An 11,916-nucleotide genomic window follows, 5' to 3' on the forward strand; every position below is an offset into this window, starting at 1 on the left:
GAATCCTTTAACCTTGAGAATTGAGGTTAGAGACGCAGTGTGTCTGGCTTCTCTGCACTCTAGCCGTTTTGCTTAAAAGTACCGTAACTTTGTTAGTTTTTGACCAGTTCTGTTGGAAATATAAGCAATCCATCTGGCTGGAAGTGTGCTTCAAAATGAGCCTAAACACGCCTAGGCTCCGCCCACTTTGGTCAGAGACGCAGAGTGTCTCGCTTCTCTGCACTCTAGCCTTTAAAATCTACAGTAACTCACTTAGTAATTGTTCGAATCTGTCAGAAACTAGAGCAATGAATTTGTCTCCCAATTAGTTTTGAAACGAGTATAAACATGACTAGGCTCCGCCCATTTTCAATTTTCGACATTAAAGGTGCATAGGGGTCCAAAAAATTTGCTATTTTGAAAGTAGGTCATGATTATACTCATTTTGAAGCTCTGCCACAGTCAAACTTAGTGCACTTATTTTTAACAGAATTGCATGCAAACTAAGGAAGTTACGGTAGTTTTAAGAAAATGAAGGCTAGAGTGCCAGAGAAAGGAGACACACCGCGTTGCTAACCCCAAAGTGGGCGGAGCCTAGTCGTGTTTGGGCTCATTTTGAAGCTCTTGACGAGGCAAATCAAATGGAATCAAAACGAACGTTGCATTCTAAAACTTTTCCAAACTTTTTCCAAAAACAAAACTTGTTTAATTTGCCATTCTACCGTATCTTGGCTCATTTTTGTGCTAGACCTCTAAAAAGTGATTTTCTCATTTCCTCAAGTTATGAGCTTTACAATGAGTCTAAACAGGACTAGGCTAGCGCAATTTTGAGTTTTGACCTGCCAACCGCGTCGCGACCGCGACGCGACCGCAACGCACTGATCGAAATTCAAATGTTGACAGAAAGTGGTCGTGTTTGGGCTCATTTTGAAGCTAAAAACACAACAAAATAGATAAAAAACATGATTTGTACATAATTTTATCCAATTTCACATAAAAAGTAAAAATAATAAATACAATTGTTTAGGTTCGAAATCTCAAACTCTTCCATTTGGCGGATTTTTCGAATAATTCGGAGTCATGAGTAACTTTCCAGCCACAAACAGACTTCCAACAATTACAGTAATACCGACGATTCCGAAGATTACGCTGAAAATTTTTAATGTTGTTGAAATTTTGGTATTTTTCAAAAGAATATATATAAATTCCATGTTTGGTCATATGTGACCATTTTAATAGAATTATGTCACGAATAGACATTTTGGAATCTTCTAGAAAAATTTTTGAAAAATTTTTTTTTCAAAAATTTTCAAAAACTTACATTGCCCAGGTTTCGAAGTGAAAACAGCACTGGAATGGATTATCATCACAGCACGAGTAGTAATGAATGAATGAGTCTGTCGGGCAGCTGAAAATAACAGATTTTCAGAGAAAAAGTTGAAAAAATGTCTTTAATCGCTCCAAATGAGAAATTGGTTTCCATAAAACGCGCCAAAAGCGCCCCAGCCGTTTGAATTTTCTGGACGAGAACTCGATTTTCGAACTCTTCAAGTTAAGAGCTTCAAAATGAGCCCCCACACCATTAGGCTCCGCCCACTTTTTGTTAGAGACGCAGTGTGCCTTGCTTCTCTGCACTCTAGCTTTCTTTTCTTAAAACTACCGTAACTGTGCTAGTTTTTGTCATATCTTGTTGAAAATTACAGTAATCGATTTGGCTGGAAAAGAGCTTCAAAATGAGCTCAAACACAACAAGGTTAGCTCAATTTTGAGATTTGCCACTTTTCGTGGCGGGACCCAAAAAAAAACGCAAAATTTCAAAATTAATAAGACCTAGTCGTGTTTATAGTCATTTCGAAGCTCATGACTTGAAATGTTCAAAAATGTTAGATTCAATCCATTTCAAAACCTACTGATCGGGTTACAGTAGTTTTTGATTTTTCAAAATTTCGCGAGTTTTCCATTCTACCGTACCTTGGCTCATTTTTGTGCTAAAACTGTCTAAATCAAATTTCTCAATTTCCCTAGTTCAGAGCTTCAAAATGAGCCTAAACACGACTAGATTCGCTGCATTATGAAATTTCCGACTCTATGCGCCTTTAAAGTCGTAATTCACATGAAATTTCAAACTTTGTCAAATCTTGTCATGTTTATACTCATTTTAAAGCTCTTATTTAGCCAAATCGATTGCTTCAAATGTTATCAAAGTCAGACAAAAACCAACAAAGTTATGGCACCTTTAAGTTAAAGGCTAGAGCGCAGAGAAGCGAGACACACTGCGTCTCTAACCTCAATTCTCAAGATTAAAGGATTCTAGTCGTGTTTAGGCTCATTTTGAAGCTCGTAACTTGAAAAGTTCAAAAATGACATTTTCATGTGGAAAGTCCAACTGGCTGGGGCGCTTCAGGCGCGTTTTATGGAAAAACGCTCTTTTCAGAATTTGAAAAAAAAAGAAGAAGAAGAACTCACTCCTCACCAACGGGTCCCATTCCCATTTGTCCCATTGGATTGATAAACGGGCATGACCATACCGAAGGGGTACAGTGTACCAGGGATACTGTACCCAGAAGGAAAATTAGGACAGATTTTAGCATTGCGCAATAGTCGAATGATCGAAAAATGCGGGGGGGATTCTATTTCGGGGAAAAAGTAGATCAACTAAAAAAAAAAGATGAATTCTTTGTTTCGTTTCAGTTGATCGACTCCGGTATCCGGTTGTTTCTCTCTTCTTTTTTTTATTTCGGCGGGACGAAGATTAAGTGGGCGGAGTCGGGAATTCTCTGTTTATGGCAGTATGTGTATGTGTATGTGTCATCATAATAGAGTTATATATGAGGGTAAAAGAGGAGACTGGATTTTGATTGTTACTGTGTGTGTGTGTGTGTTTTTTTTTGAAAGTTTATAGGATCGGAAAAATAGGGCTCAAAAAATTTTTCAAAAAAAAATGTTTTTTTCGAAAATTCCAAACTTTTCCTGTTACCAAAGTCGCTGTAACTTTCTTCAAACTCAATATTTTTCAACAAATCAAATTGGAAAATGTAGATCTTTAGGAGCTCTACAAAATGGTGTAAAATTCTACATATTATCAGTTATCAGGGGTTCAGCTCGAGCGCTTGAGCTTACCTGACCTCGTTTCATGGAACTACAAGATTCGAGTCACTAAAATTAGCTGTAACTTTCTTCAAACTCAATATTTTTTAACAATTCAAACTGGAAAATGTAGATCTTAAGAAGCTCTACAAAATGGTGTAAAATTCTACATATTATCAGTTATCAGGGGTCCAGCTCGAGCCCTTGAGCTTACCTGACCTCGTTTACAAGATTCGAGTCACTAAAATTAGCTGTAACTTTCTTCAAACTCAATATTTTTCAACAAATCAAATTGGAAAATGTAGATCTTTAGGAGCTCTACAAAATGGTGTAAAATTCTACATATTATCAGTTATCAGGGGTTCAGCTCGAGCGCTTGAGCTTACCTGACCTCGTTTCATGGAACTACAAGATTCGAGTCACTAAAATTAGCTGTAACTTTCTTCAAACTCAATATTTTTTAACAATTCAAACTGGAAAATGTAGATCTTAAGAAGCTCTACAAAATGGTGTAAAATTCTACATATTATCAGTTATCAGGGGTCCAGCTCGAGCCCTTGAGCTTACCTGACCTCGTTTACAAGATTCGAGTCACTAAAATTAGCTGTAACTTTCTTCAAACTCAATATTTTTCAACAATTCAAACTGGAAAATGTAGATCTTAAGAAGCTCTACAAAATGGTGTAAAATTCTACATATTATCAGTTATCAGGGGTCCAGCTCGAGCCCTTGAGCTTACCTGACCTCGTTTACAAGATTCGAGTCACTAAAATTAGCTGTAACTTTCTTCAAAATCAATATTTTGAGAAAATTCAAATTGGGAAATGTAGATCATGAAAAGTTCTACGAAACAATATAACATATAAGTCCCAAAAAACATTTTTTTGTGAAAAATTTTGAAAAATATATTTTTTTTCAAAATTCTAGACATTTTTCAGTTTTCTTGTTCGAAAATGAGATTTTTGTCAATATCAGCAAATTTGACTAAATTGAAAAATTAAAAAAAAATCACGAAAATATGAAAAATTCCAAAAAAAGTTTTTTTTTGAATTTTTTAAAATTAAAGAGTCCCTAAATTAGCTGTACCTTTCTTCAAAATCAATATTTTTTAAAAATTCAAATTGGAGGTTGAAAAATTCTCTAAACGAGATACTTTTGAAATTCAGAATGAAATTCTAAAAATTTCAATTTTCTGAATTTCTGATCTTTTGGATTTTCTGAATTTCTGAATTTCTGGATTTTTGAATTTCTGAATTTCTAAATTTCTGAATTTCTGAATTTCTGAATTTCTGAATTTTTGAATTTCTGAATTTCTAAATTTCTGAATTTCTGATTTTTTGGATTTTTGAATTTCTGAGTTTCAGATCTTTTGAATTTCTGAATTTCTAAATTTTCTGAATTCCTGAATTTTCTGAACTCCTGAATTTCTGAATTTTTGAATTTCATTGCCAATTTTCAGAATTTTTCGAACTTTCAAAAATTTGAATTTTTTCAAAAACTCTGTCTGTCTGTCTATCCATCCAGATGTCCCCAAGAATTCAAAAAAGCGACAATCGTCACACCATATTCATATCTACCAAAAAAACAAAAGAAACGCGTAAATAAACACATACAATTGGAGAGGTACCATAATTTAAGAGGAACATTCATAAAAGGGGGCGGGGCTTAAGAGGGGGCTTGAGAAAAAAATCAGAAAAAGGTGAGGAGGCAGAATTTTTCGACTTTTTTGGAACGACGATTTTTTAACAAAAAAGGGGGCGGGGCTTTAGAATATATACTCGCTTTAATTACGATTAATTGGAGGAGGTTGAGAATGATGGAGAGAGAGAGAGAGAAGAGAGATTAGAGAAATTAGGACAATAATAATAATAATGTTTGGGTTTCAAAAAAAATTTTTTTCAAATTTTCAGAATTTTCCAGAAATCGAAAAATTCGAAATTTCCAAAAAAAAATTTTTTTTTTGAAAATTCCAAAATTTCCAGATTTCCAGAATTTCCAAAACATCTGAAAAACTAAAAAAAAACATTGTTCTGGAACTACAAAAATCGATTGACCTGAGAACGAACAAAAACTGTGGAATTCTTCTGTGTGGGACAAAAAATGTGGGGTGGGCGGAGCCAAGAGTGGGCGGAGCTAGTACATTTAACACGAAAACACAAAAAAAAAATGGAAAATTGCACTTTTTTTAGGGAAAAATCCCTCAAAAATGATGAAAAAAAAATAATTAATCAGTGCCTATACAGAAAAATAGGGCTGAAAATCTGAAATTTTCAGCCCAAAAATCTGAAAAAAAATTTTCAAAACAATTCAGCGAAAAATTCAGCCAAGGGTTTTTGGGTCAAAATTTCCAGGTTTTCAGCCGAAAACTTGCAAAAAAAAATTCCAGATTTTCGGCTTAAAAGTTTCAGATTTTTCCAGATTTTCAGCCAAAAAAATGAGGGCTAGAGACCCCATAAACCAAATAGGCAAAAAATGGAAAATTCCAGGCATTTTTAGAAAAATCAAGAAAAATCCAACAATTTCGGTTGAAAATTTAAAGCTGAGCAATTCGACTATTTTTGGTCAATTTGGTGCATTTTTAGCGGTTTTTAGTTTAAAAAAGGGGGCAAAAATCGTCATTTTTCAGCCATTTTGACTCAAAAAACCTCAAAAAAGCTCAAATTTTCTAGAAAAATCTGGAAATTTCTCAACAAATTCTAAGCATCAACATTGAGCAACGCCGAAAACTTGTTATTCCCGAGTGGCGTCTGTTTCGCCTCCTTCTTCTTCTCCTTCTTCTTGTCCTTCTTGTTCTTTTTCGGTGTAGACGGCGTCTGTAGAGCGTCCTGCTGAGCAGCTGACGCGTCTCCAGATGACGACGTCGTCGTCGTCGTCGGTTTTGATGCTTCTGCGGATTCTGAAGGCGGCTTTGCGGTGCTAGTTGACGTCGTCGTTGTTTTGTCATCCTGAACGTTGAAACATTTGAAAAAACGTCGTGAAAAATCGCCAAAAAATGACAACTGTTCATGACAAAAAAACATTGCTTTTTAAGCTGAGCAATCGGCCTTCTAGGCTCATTTTCAGCCAAAATTCCAAATTTCTAGACTCATTTTAGGTCATTTAAGCTCATTTTTAGTCGAACATCGAGCTTCCAGTTTCATTTTCAGCCAAATTTCCAGCCGAAAATCCCCCCCCCCCCCCCAAAAAAAGAATTTTAAGCTGAGCAATCTGATCCCCCTACCTTCTGATTATTCTCCTTCTTCTCCTCCTCAATTATCGTCTTCTCCCCACCATCCTGACTCTTTCTGCTTGAATAGGCCCCTCGGGAAGCTCCGCCCGCTCTTCCTCCTCCACGTCTCTGCTGATAATTGCCACGTGAAGCCGTCGTCGTGGTCGTCGTTGTTGTCACCGACGACGTCGATTTTTCAGTTTTTCCAGATTCTGAGCCTCCAGAAATCGATGATCTTCTGTATCCACCACGATCAGCGTATCTTCTCTTCTGATGGCCCGATTGATTGTGCGCGGAGCTTGCTCCTCCTTTCTCAGCAGTAGCAGCAGCAGCTACCGTATCTCCAGCGGCTCCAGAATCCTTAGAAGACGTCGTCGTCGTCTTCTCGATTTGTCCCATCGTCGCCGACTTCTGAAGTTGATGATGATGATGTCCGTGATGGTGACCTCGTGCCGTGTACGGCTTCAGCGATGGACGTCCTCGAGCGCCACGTGGATAAGAATTCTGATGATGTGACGATGATGCTGATGACGTGGCGGCGGCGGCTGGAGCTGCTTCAGATGACGTCGATTTGTTCATTTCGGATTGAGCCGAGTCTGACGCCGTCGACATCTTCTGAAACTGGCGTTTCGGTTAGAAAGAACTTCGGGGGGGGGGGGGCAATTTTGAGCAATTTTGGAGCCAAAAATGAGAATTTTAAGGCTGAGCAATCTCAAAAGCGTTTTTTTTGGGTCATTTCCAGTAAGAAATTCCTATCTGTTCGACTGGAATTTCGTCTATAAAAAAGCCTAATGTTGGCCTAAAAAGCCTAGAAATCAGACTAAATTGCGCGTTACCTTAGCATCTTCGGTCGGATATTGAATCGGATCAACTGGCGGCGTTTCGTCGTCCTTCAGAAGACTCTGATTCTGATTCTGATGGAGTTGATGATCGATGGATTCACGTTTTTTGATTCTGGAAGCACAACAATAAAAATTTCAGTCATGATTTCCGTGATTTTTGAGCTAAAAAAAAACTTGAAAAAAATTTTTTTTTTCGAATTTTCAAAATTTCAGAAAAATCTGAAAACGACATTCAGAAGCGCCGAGAACCCCTAAAACATGCTCAGCACAAAAGCAAAAAGAGTTTAGCACCGAGTGGAATCGAACCCCGGTGTTGAGATTCGTAAGTTTTGCTGTCCAAAAACCCACTAGGCCATGTAGACAATTGTTTGAAAATCGAGTATTTTCTCGATTTTGATGGTTTTTTCTTTGTTTTGAGTCGTTTGGGCTCATTTTAGCGTATTTTAACCCCCAAAAAGACCAAAAAAATGAAAAAAAAGTTTTTTTTTCGCAATTTTAGATTTTCAAAATTTCAGAAAAACCTGAAAATGACATTTAGAAGTGTCTAGAAGCCCTAAAACATGCTCAGCACAAAAGCAAAAAAGATTAGCGCCAGGTGGAATCGAACCCCGGTGTTGAGATTCGTAAGCTTGCGTGTCCAAAAACCCACTAGGCCATGTAGGCAATTTTTTGAAATCTCGTTTTTTCTTCGTTTTCCAGCGTTTTTCTATGTTTTGAGTCGTTTTAGGGTCGTTTTAGCGTGTTTTAACCCCCAAAAAGTCCAAAAAACGAAAAAAAAAATTGTTTCGAAAGTTCAGAAAAATCTGAAAATCACATTTAGAAGAGTCTAGAAGCACTAAAACATGCTCAGCACAAAAGCAAAAAGAGTTTGGCACCGAGTGGAATCGAACCCCGGTGTTGAGATTGGTAGATGTCGATGTCCCAAATCCCACTAGGCCATGCAAACAATTTTTTGAAAATCGCGTTTTTTTTCTCGATTTTTAGGTTTTTAAAGGGATTTGGGGTTTTTTGGGTCATTTTGGGATCGTTTCAGCGTGTTTTGAGCTCAAAAAAAGCCAGAAATTCGATTTTTGGATATGTTTAACCCCCCCCCCTCTCCCAAAAAAGCTCTAAAACTCACACAACCGATCCAGGCGGTGCTCCTTGATTATAAGAGTGTTGCTCGTCGGGATGATGTTGATACTGACTATGATGCCCTCCCTTCTGATAGTTGTGACGTGGATTCTGATGCTTGAAAGACGAGGAGCCACCGCTTCTCACACTCTCATGGGATATTGCTGTCGTCGTGGTAGTGGTGGTGCCCCCCGCTGATTCATGATCTCCCGCCAATTGCTCATCCTTCACTTCCTTCTGCTTCTCGGCTCTTCGTTTCTCCATTTCCAACAACTTGGCCTGTGTATCCACTGGCTTCGCATCTCCAAACGGATTCGCCGCCGGCTTCTTGGGCGCCACTTCTTCTGGATTCTGCGATAGCGACATTCTAGAAGACGTTCGTGAGAATCCATTATCATTGTAATTCGCTGATTCGGTCCTAGACGATCGGGCGGCGATGGATCCCGGCTGATGTTGATACTGATAGTTTTGAGATGATAGGCGGCAATCATTGCTGGAGGAGTTGTGCTGATAAGAGCCCGAGCGTTGAAGGGGTCCACCGTTTTGATGGTGATGGTGATCGTAGCCTCCGCTGTGTTGACGATCATACGGTTGCTGGAATCAGAATTTTCATGAAAATGGCAAAAAAAATTCGAGTTTCGAAATTTCAGATTTTCAGAAAAATCTGAAAATGACATTCAGAAGCGCCGAGAACCCCTAAAACATGCTCAGCACAAAAACAAAAAGAGTTTGGCGCCGAGTGGAATCGAACCCCGGTGTTGAGATTCGTAAGTTTTGCTGTCCAAAAACCCACTAGGCCATAGACGCAATTTTGTTAACGTCGTCGTTTTATCTCGATGTCGAGCGTTTTTTTCCAGCTTTCGGCTCGTTTTGGGCTCATTTTAGCGTAATTTAAAACCAAAAAAGCAAAAAAAAAACGAAAAGTGTTTTTTTTAATTTCAAAATTTCAGAAAAATCTGAAAATGACATTCAGAAGCGCCGAGAACCCCTAAAACATGCTCAACACAAAAACAAAAAAAGTTTAGCGCCAGGTGGAATCAAACCCCGGTGTTGAGATTCGTAAGTTTTGCTGTCCAAAAACCCACTAGGCCATGTAGACAATTTTTTGAAAATCGCATTTTTTCTAGAATTTTTAACGTTGTTTCTAGGTTTCTAGGTTTCAAGGCCTGTAGGAACCGATTTCAGGTGGTTTTAACCCCAAAAAGTTATCACTACTGTACTTCTAAAATGCCCAAAAATGCTTTAAAAAAATGGGTCCAAAGGATTACTGTAACCTACCCGTGGCGCTCGGAAACTGCGATTATTGTAGTCGTTGTTACCGTAGTTGTTGCTGTTATTGTTTCGATTTCCTGCAAAAATGTCGCGGTTTTAGGTCAGATTTAGGCCTAGAAATAGGCCTCAAAATAGGCCTATTTAGGCCCTTAATGGTCCCATTTTCAGGCCAATTCTCTTACCTCCACGACGATCGTGATATCCGCCAGCCGGCATTGTTCCATAGTGATTGTGATTGCGTGATCTGAAAAATGGCTTTTTTTTTTGGAATGGGGTCATTTTCAGCCAAATTTCAGCGATTTTCAGCTAATTTTTCCTAGGATTAAAATAAGACACTTCTAGGCCATTTTAGGCCGATTCTAGGGCCATTTTCAGTCATTTCCAGCCGTTTCAATCGATTTTAAGGTCATTTCGAGACCATTTTCGACCGATTTTTCCCTAGGATCATTCTAAGTCCATCTAGGCCCATTTCAGCCAATTTAGGCCGATTCAGGGGAGGTTTTGGGCTCATTTTCCGCCCAATTTCACTGATTTTCAGCCAATCTCAGAGCCATTTTCGGGGGCATTTTCAGCCAAAATTCATGTTTTTGGAGTCAATTTTTGGGGTCCTACATGTTCTGGGCAGCCAAATTTAGTGATTTTCGGTCAGTTTCATGTTTGGATCATTCTAGGCTATTCTAGGCCTTTCTAGACCAATTTCAGCCTAACTTTAGCCAATTTAGACCTAATTTAATCAATTTTGCGGCCATTTTCAGCCAATTCCAAGTGATTTCAGTCATTTTGGGGACCATTTCCAACAATTTTAGCTTGATTTTCGGCTGTTCTAGACCATTTCTTTTCAGACCATTTCGGCCAATTTTCAGTAAATTTCTCCTCCCAAAAAACCCCCTAAAAATGATGGCGTAATCGATCTGCGAAAATCTAATTTTTCGAATTTTCAGGCTTTTTAGGCCCCTTCTGGGCCTTTTTCGGGCTAAATTCGGGCCACTTTCAGGCGATTTTTTTCTCCTTTTCTAGCCAAAACGTGATTTTACAACGTCAATTTTGCCGATTTTGGGGACCATTTCCAACAATTTTAACTCATTTTCAGCCATTTTCAGCAAACCCCCCCCCCTTACCCCTTCTCATATCTGCCCGATTGTGAGTGTCGATCGCTGTTCAAGCTGCTCTGACTGTTATAATGATTCCGCTGATTGCTCATGTTTCGATGATCACGTCGTCCGCTGTTGTTGAAATGACTATCAGCACTCTCGTACTGTCGATAGTCTCCCGCATACCGCGACGTCACCCGCGCGACAGATTCTCGATTCTGACGTACGTACACCTTCAGAACGCGTCCCTTGAATTCTTGTTCGTGACGAGTCAGCGCGTGGATCAGCCCATTTTTCGACTCGAATTCGATTTCAGCGTTTCCATCCTCTTTCCGAATATCGATTGATTTGATTTGATCTCCACCGAAATAGTAGACGAGCTCTTCTTCAATGTGTTGTGATGAGATATTGGCGATTTGGACACGGAACGGCGCCGAGTCTGGCAGTGCGCGGCGACGGTCTGGCGATAATGACGTCGTGCCGCCGCCGCCGCCATCGACTTCGTCTCGATCGTCGTCATTCTCAATGTCCGAGTTGTTGAACTGCAAGAAGAAATGGGATTTAAGGCTGCTGAGCAATCATCGGGGGCTCATTTCTTGGAGCATTTTGAGCTAAATTTCGGCAAATTCTGAAGCTGAGCAATCGGCTAGTATTTTGGGTCATTTTAGGAGGAAAAGGATCTGTAATGCGTCATTTTTCAGTGATTTTAAGCCCCCAAAAAAAAGGCCGAAAAACTGGGGGTTACTGTAGATCCATTTTTCCACTATTTTCAGTAATTTTAGCTTTTTTTTTGAGATTTTTCGAAATTCCGGGGCTCACTTTCAGCCAAAAAACTCTAAAAACTGGGTCATTTTGGACCATTTCCAGTCAAAATTCAGCATTTATTTCTTTGAATTTTGGGGGGTTAAAATCATCAATTTTTAAGACTGAGCAATCTCTGTGCTGAAATGTGCATTTTCAGCCTATGTTTAGGGCCAATTTTTTGGCCAATTTTTGTCAAAATTACAGTAATCCTCAGAAAGCGATCGCGATTTTCTCTGATTTTTAGACCATTTTAAGCCAAATTTCAGCCATTTTTTAGATCATAATTTTCAGTAATTTCAAGCCTTAAATCAGCTGATGGTTTACTGTAGGTTACTGTAGATCGATTTGCGCTCATTTTTCCTCAAATTTTCAGACAATTTCAGCCAATTTTCGCCCCATTTTTGAACCAATTTCAGTGCGATTTTTCAGCCAATTTCAGACATTTTTAGCTCTCAATGGGTCGGAATTTTCCACAATTAATTACTATCGATTTCCCCCCCATGCATCGCGAATAAATATA

The 11,916-nt window shown here is 38.8% G+C and overlaps 2 protein-coding genes across 2 annotated transcripts in view; both read right to left on the minus strand.

Annotated features, from left to right (window-relative positions):
• Nucleotides 1–1,016: 1,016 nt before the first annotated feature.
• Nucleotides 1,017–2,570, minus strand: CBG25828 (the record flags this gene model as incomplete). Its single annotated transcript, XM_045243505.1, has 3 exons — nucleotides 1,017–1,128; nucleotides 1,301–1,387; nucleotides 2,446–2,570. 3 exons carry the CDS (start codon nucleotides 2,568–2,570, stop codon nucleotides 1,017–1,019), a joined length of 324 nt encoding a protein of 107 aa, XP_045100522.1.
• Nucleotides 2,571–5,762: 3,192 nt separating this feature from the next.
• The window catches only part of CBG22485, a gene marked incomplete at both ends in the record, with an annotated part of 9,153 nt that continues 2,999 nt past the window's right edge, over nucleotides 5,763–11,916 (minus strand). The window contains 7 exons of the mRNA XM_045243507.1: nucleotides 5,763–6,011; nucleotides 6,287–6,889; nucleotides 7,111–7,228; nucleotides 8,237–8,823; nucleotides 9,508–9,578; nucleotides 9,684–9,745; nucleotides 10,620–11,134. Coding sequence (XP_045097582.1) covers nucleotides 5,763–6,011; nucleotides 6,287–6,889; nucleotides 7,111–7,228; nucleotides 8,237–8,823; nucleotides 9,508–9,578; nucleotides 9,684–9,745; nucleotides 10,620–11,134 — 2,205 coding nt within the window. The remainder of the gene's footprint in view (nucleotides 6,012–6,286; nucleotides 6,890–7,110; nucleotides 7,229–8,236; nucleotides 8,824–9,507; nucleotides 9,579–9,683; nucleotides 9,746–10,619; nucleotides 11,135–11,916) is intronic.

Source organism: Caenorhabditis briggsae (assembly GCF_000004555.2).
Source record: "Caenorhabditis briggsae complete genome, chrIII, whole genome shotgun sequence".
Classification (NCBI taxonomy): Eukaryota; Metazoa; Nematoda; class Chromadorea; order Rhabditida; family Rhabditidae; genus Caenorhabditis; species Caenorhabditis briggsae.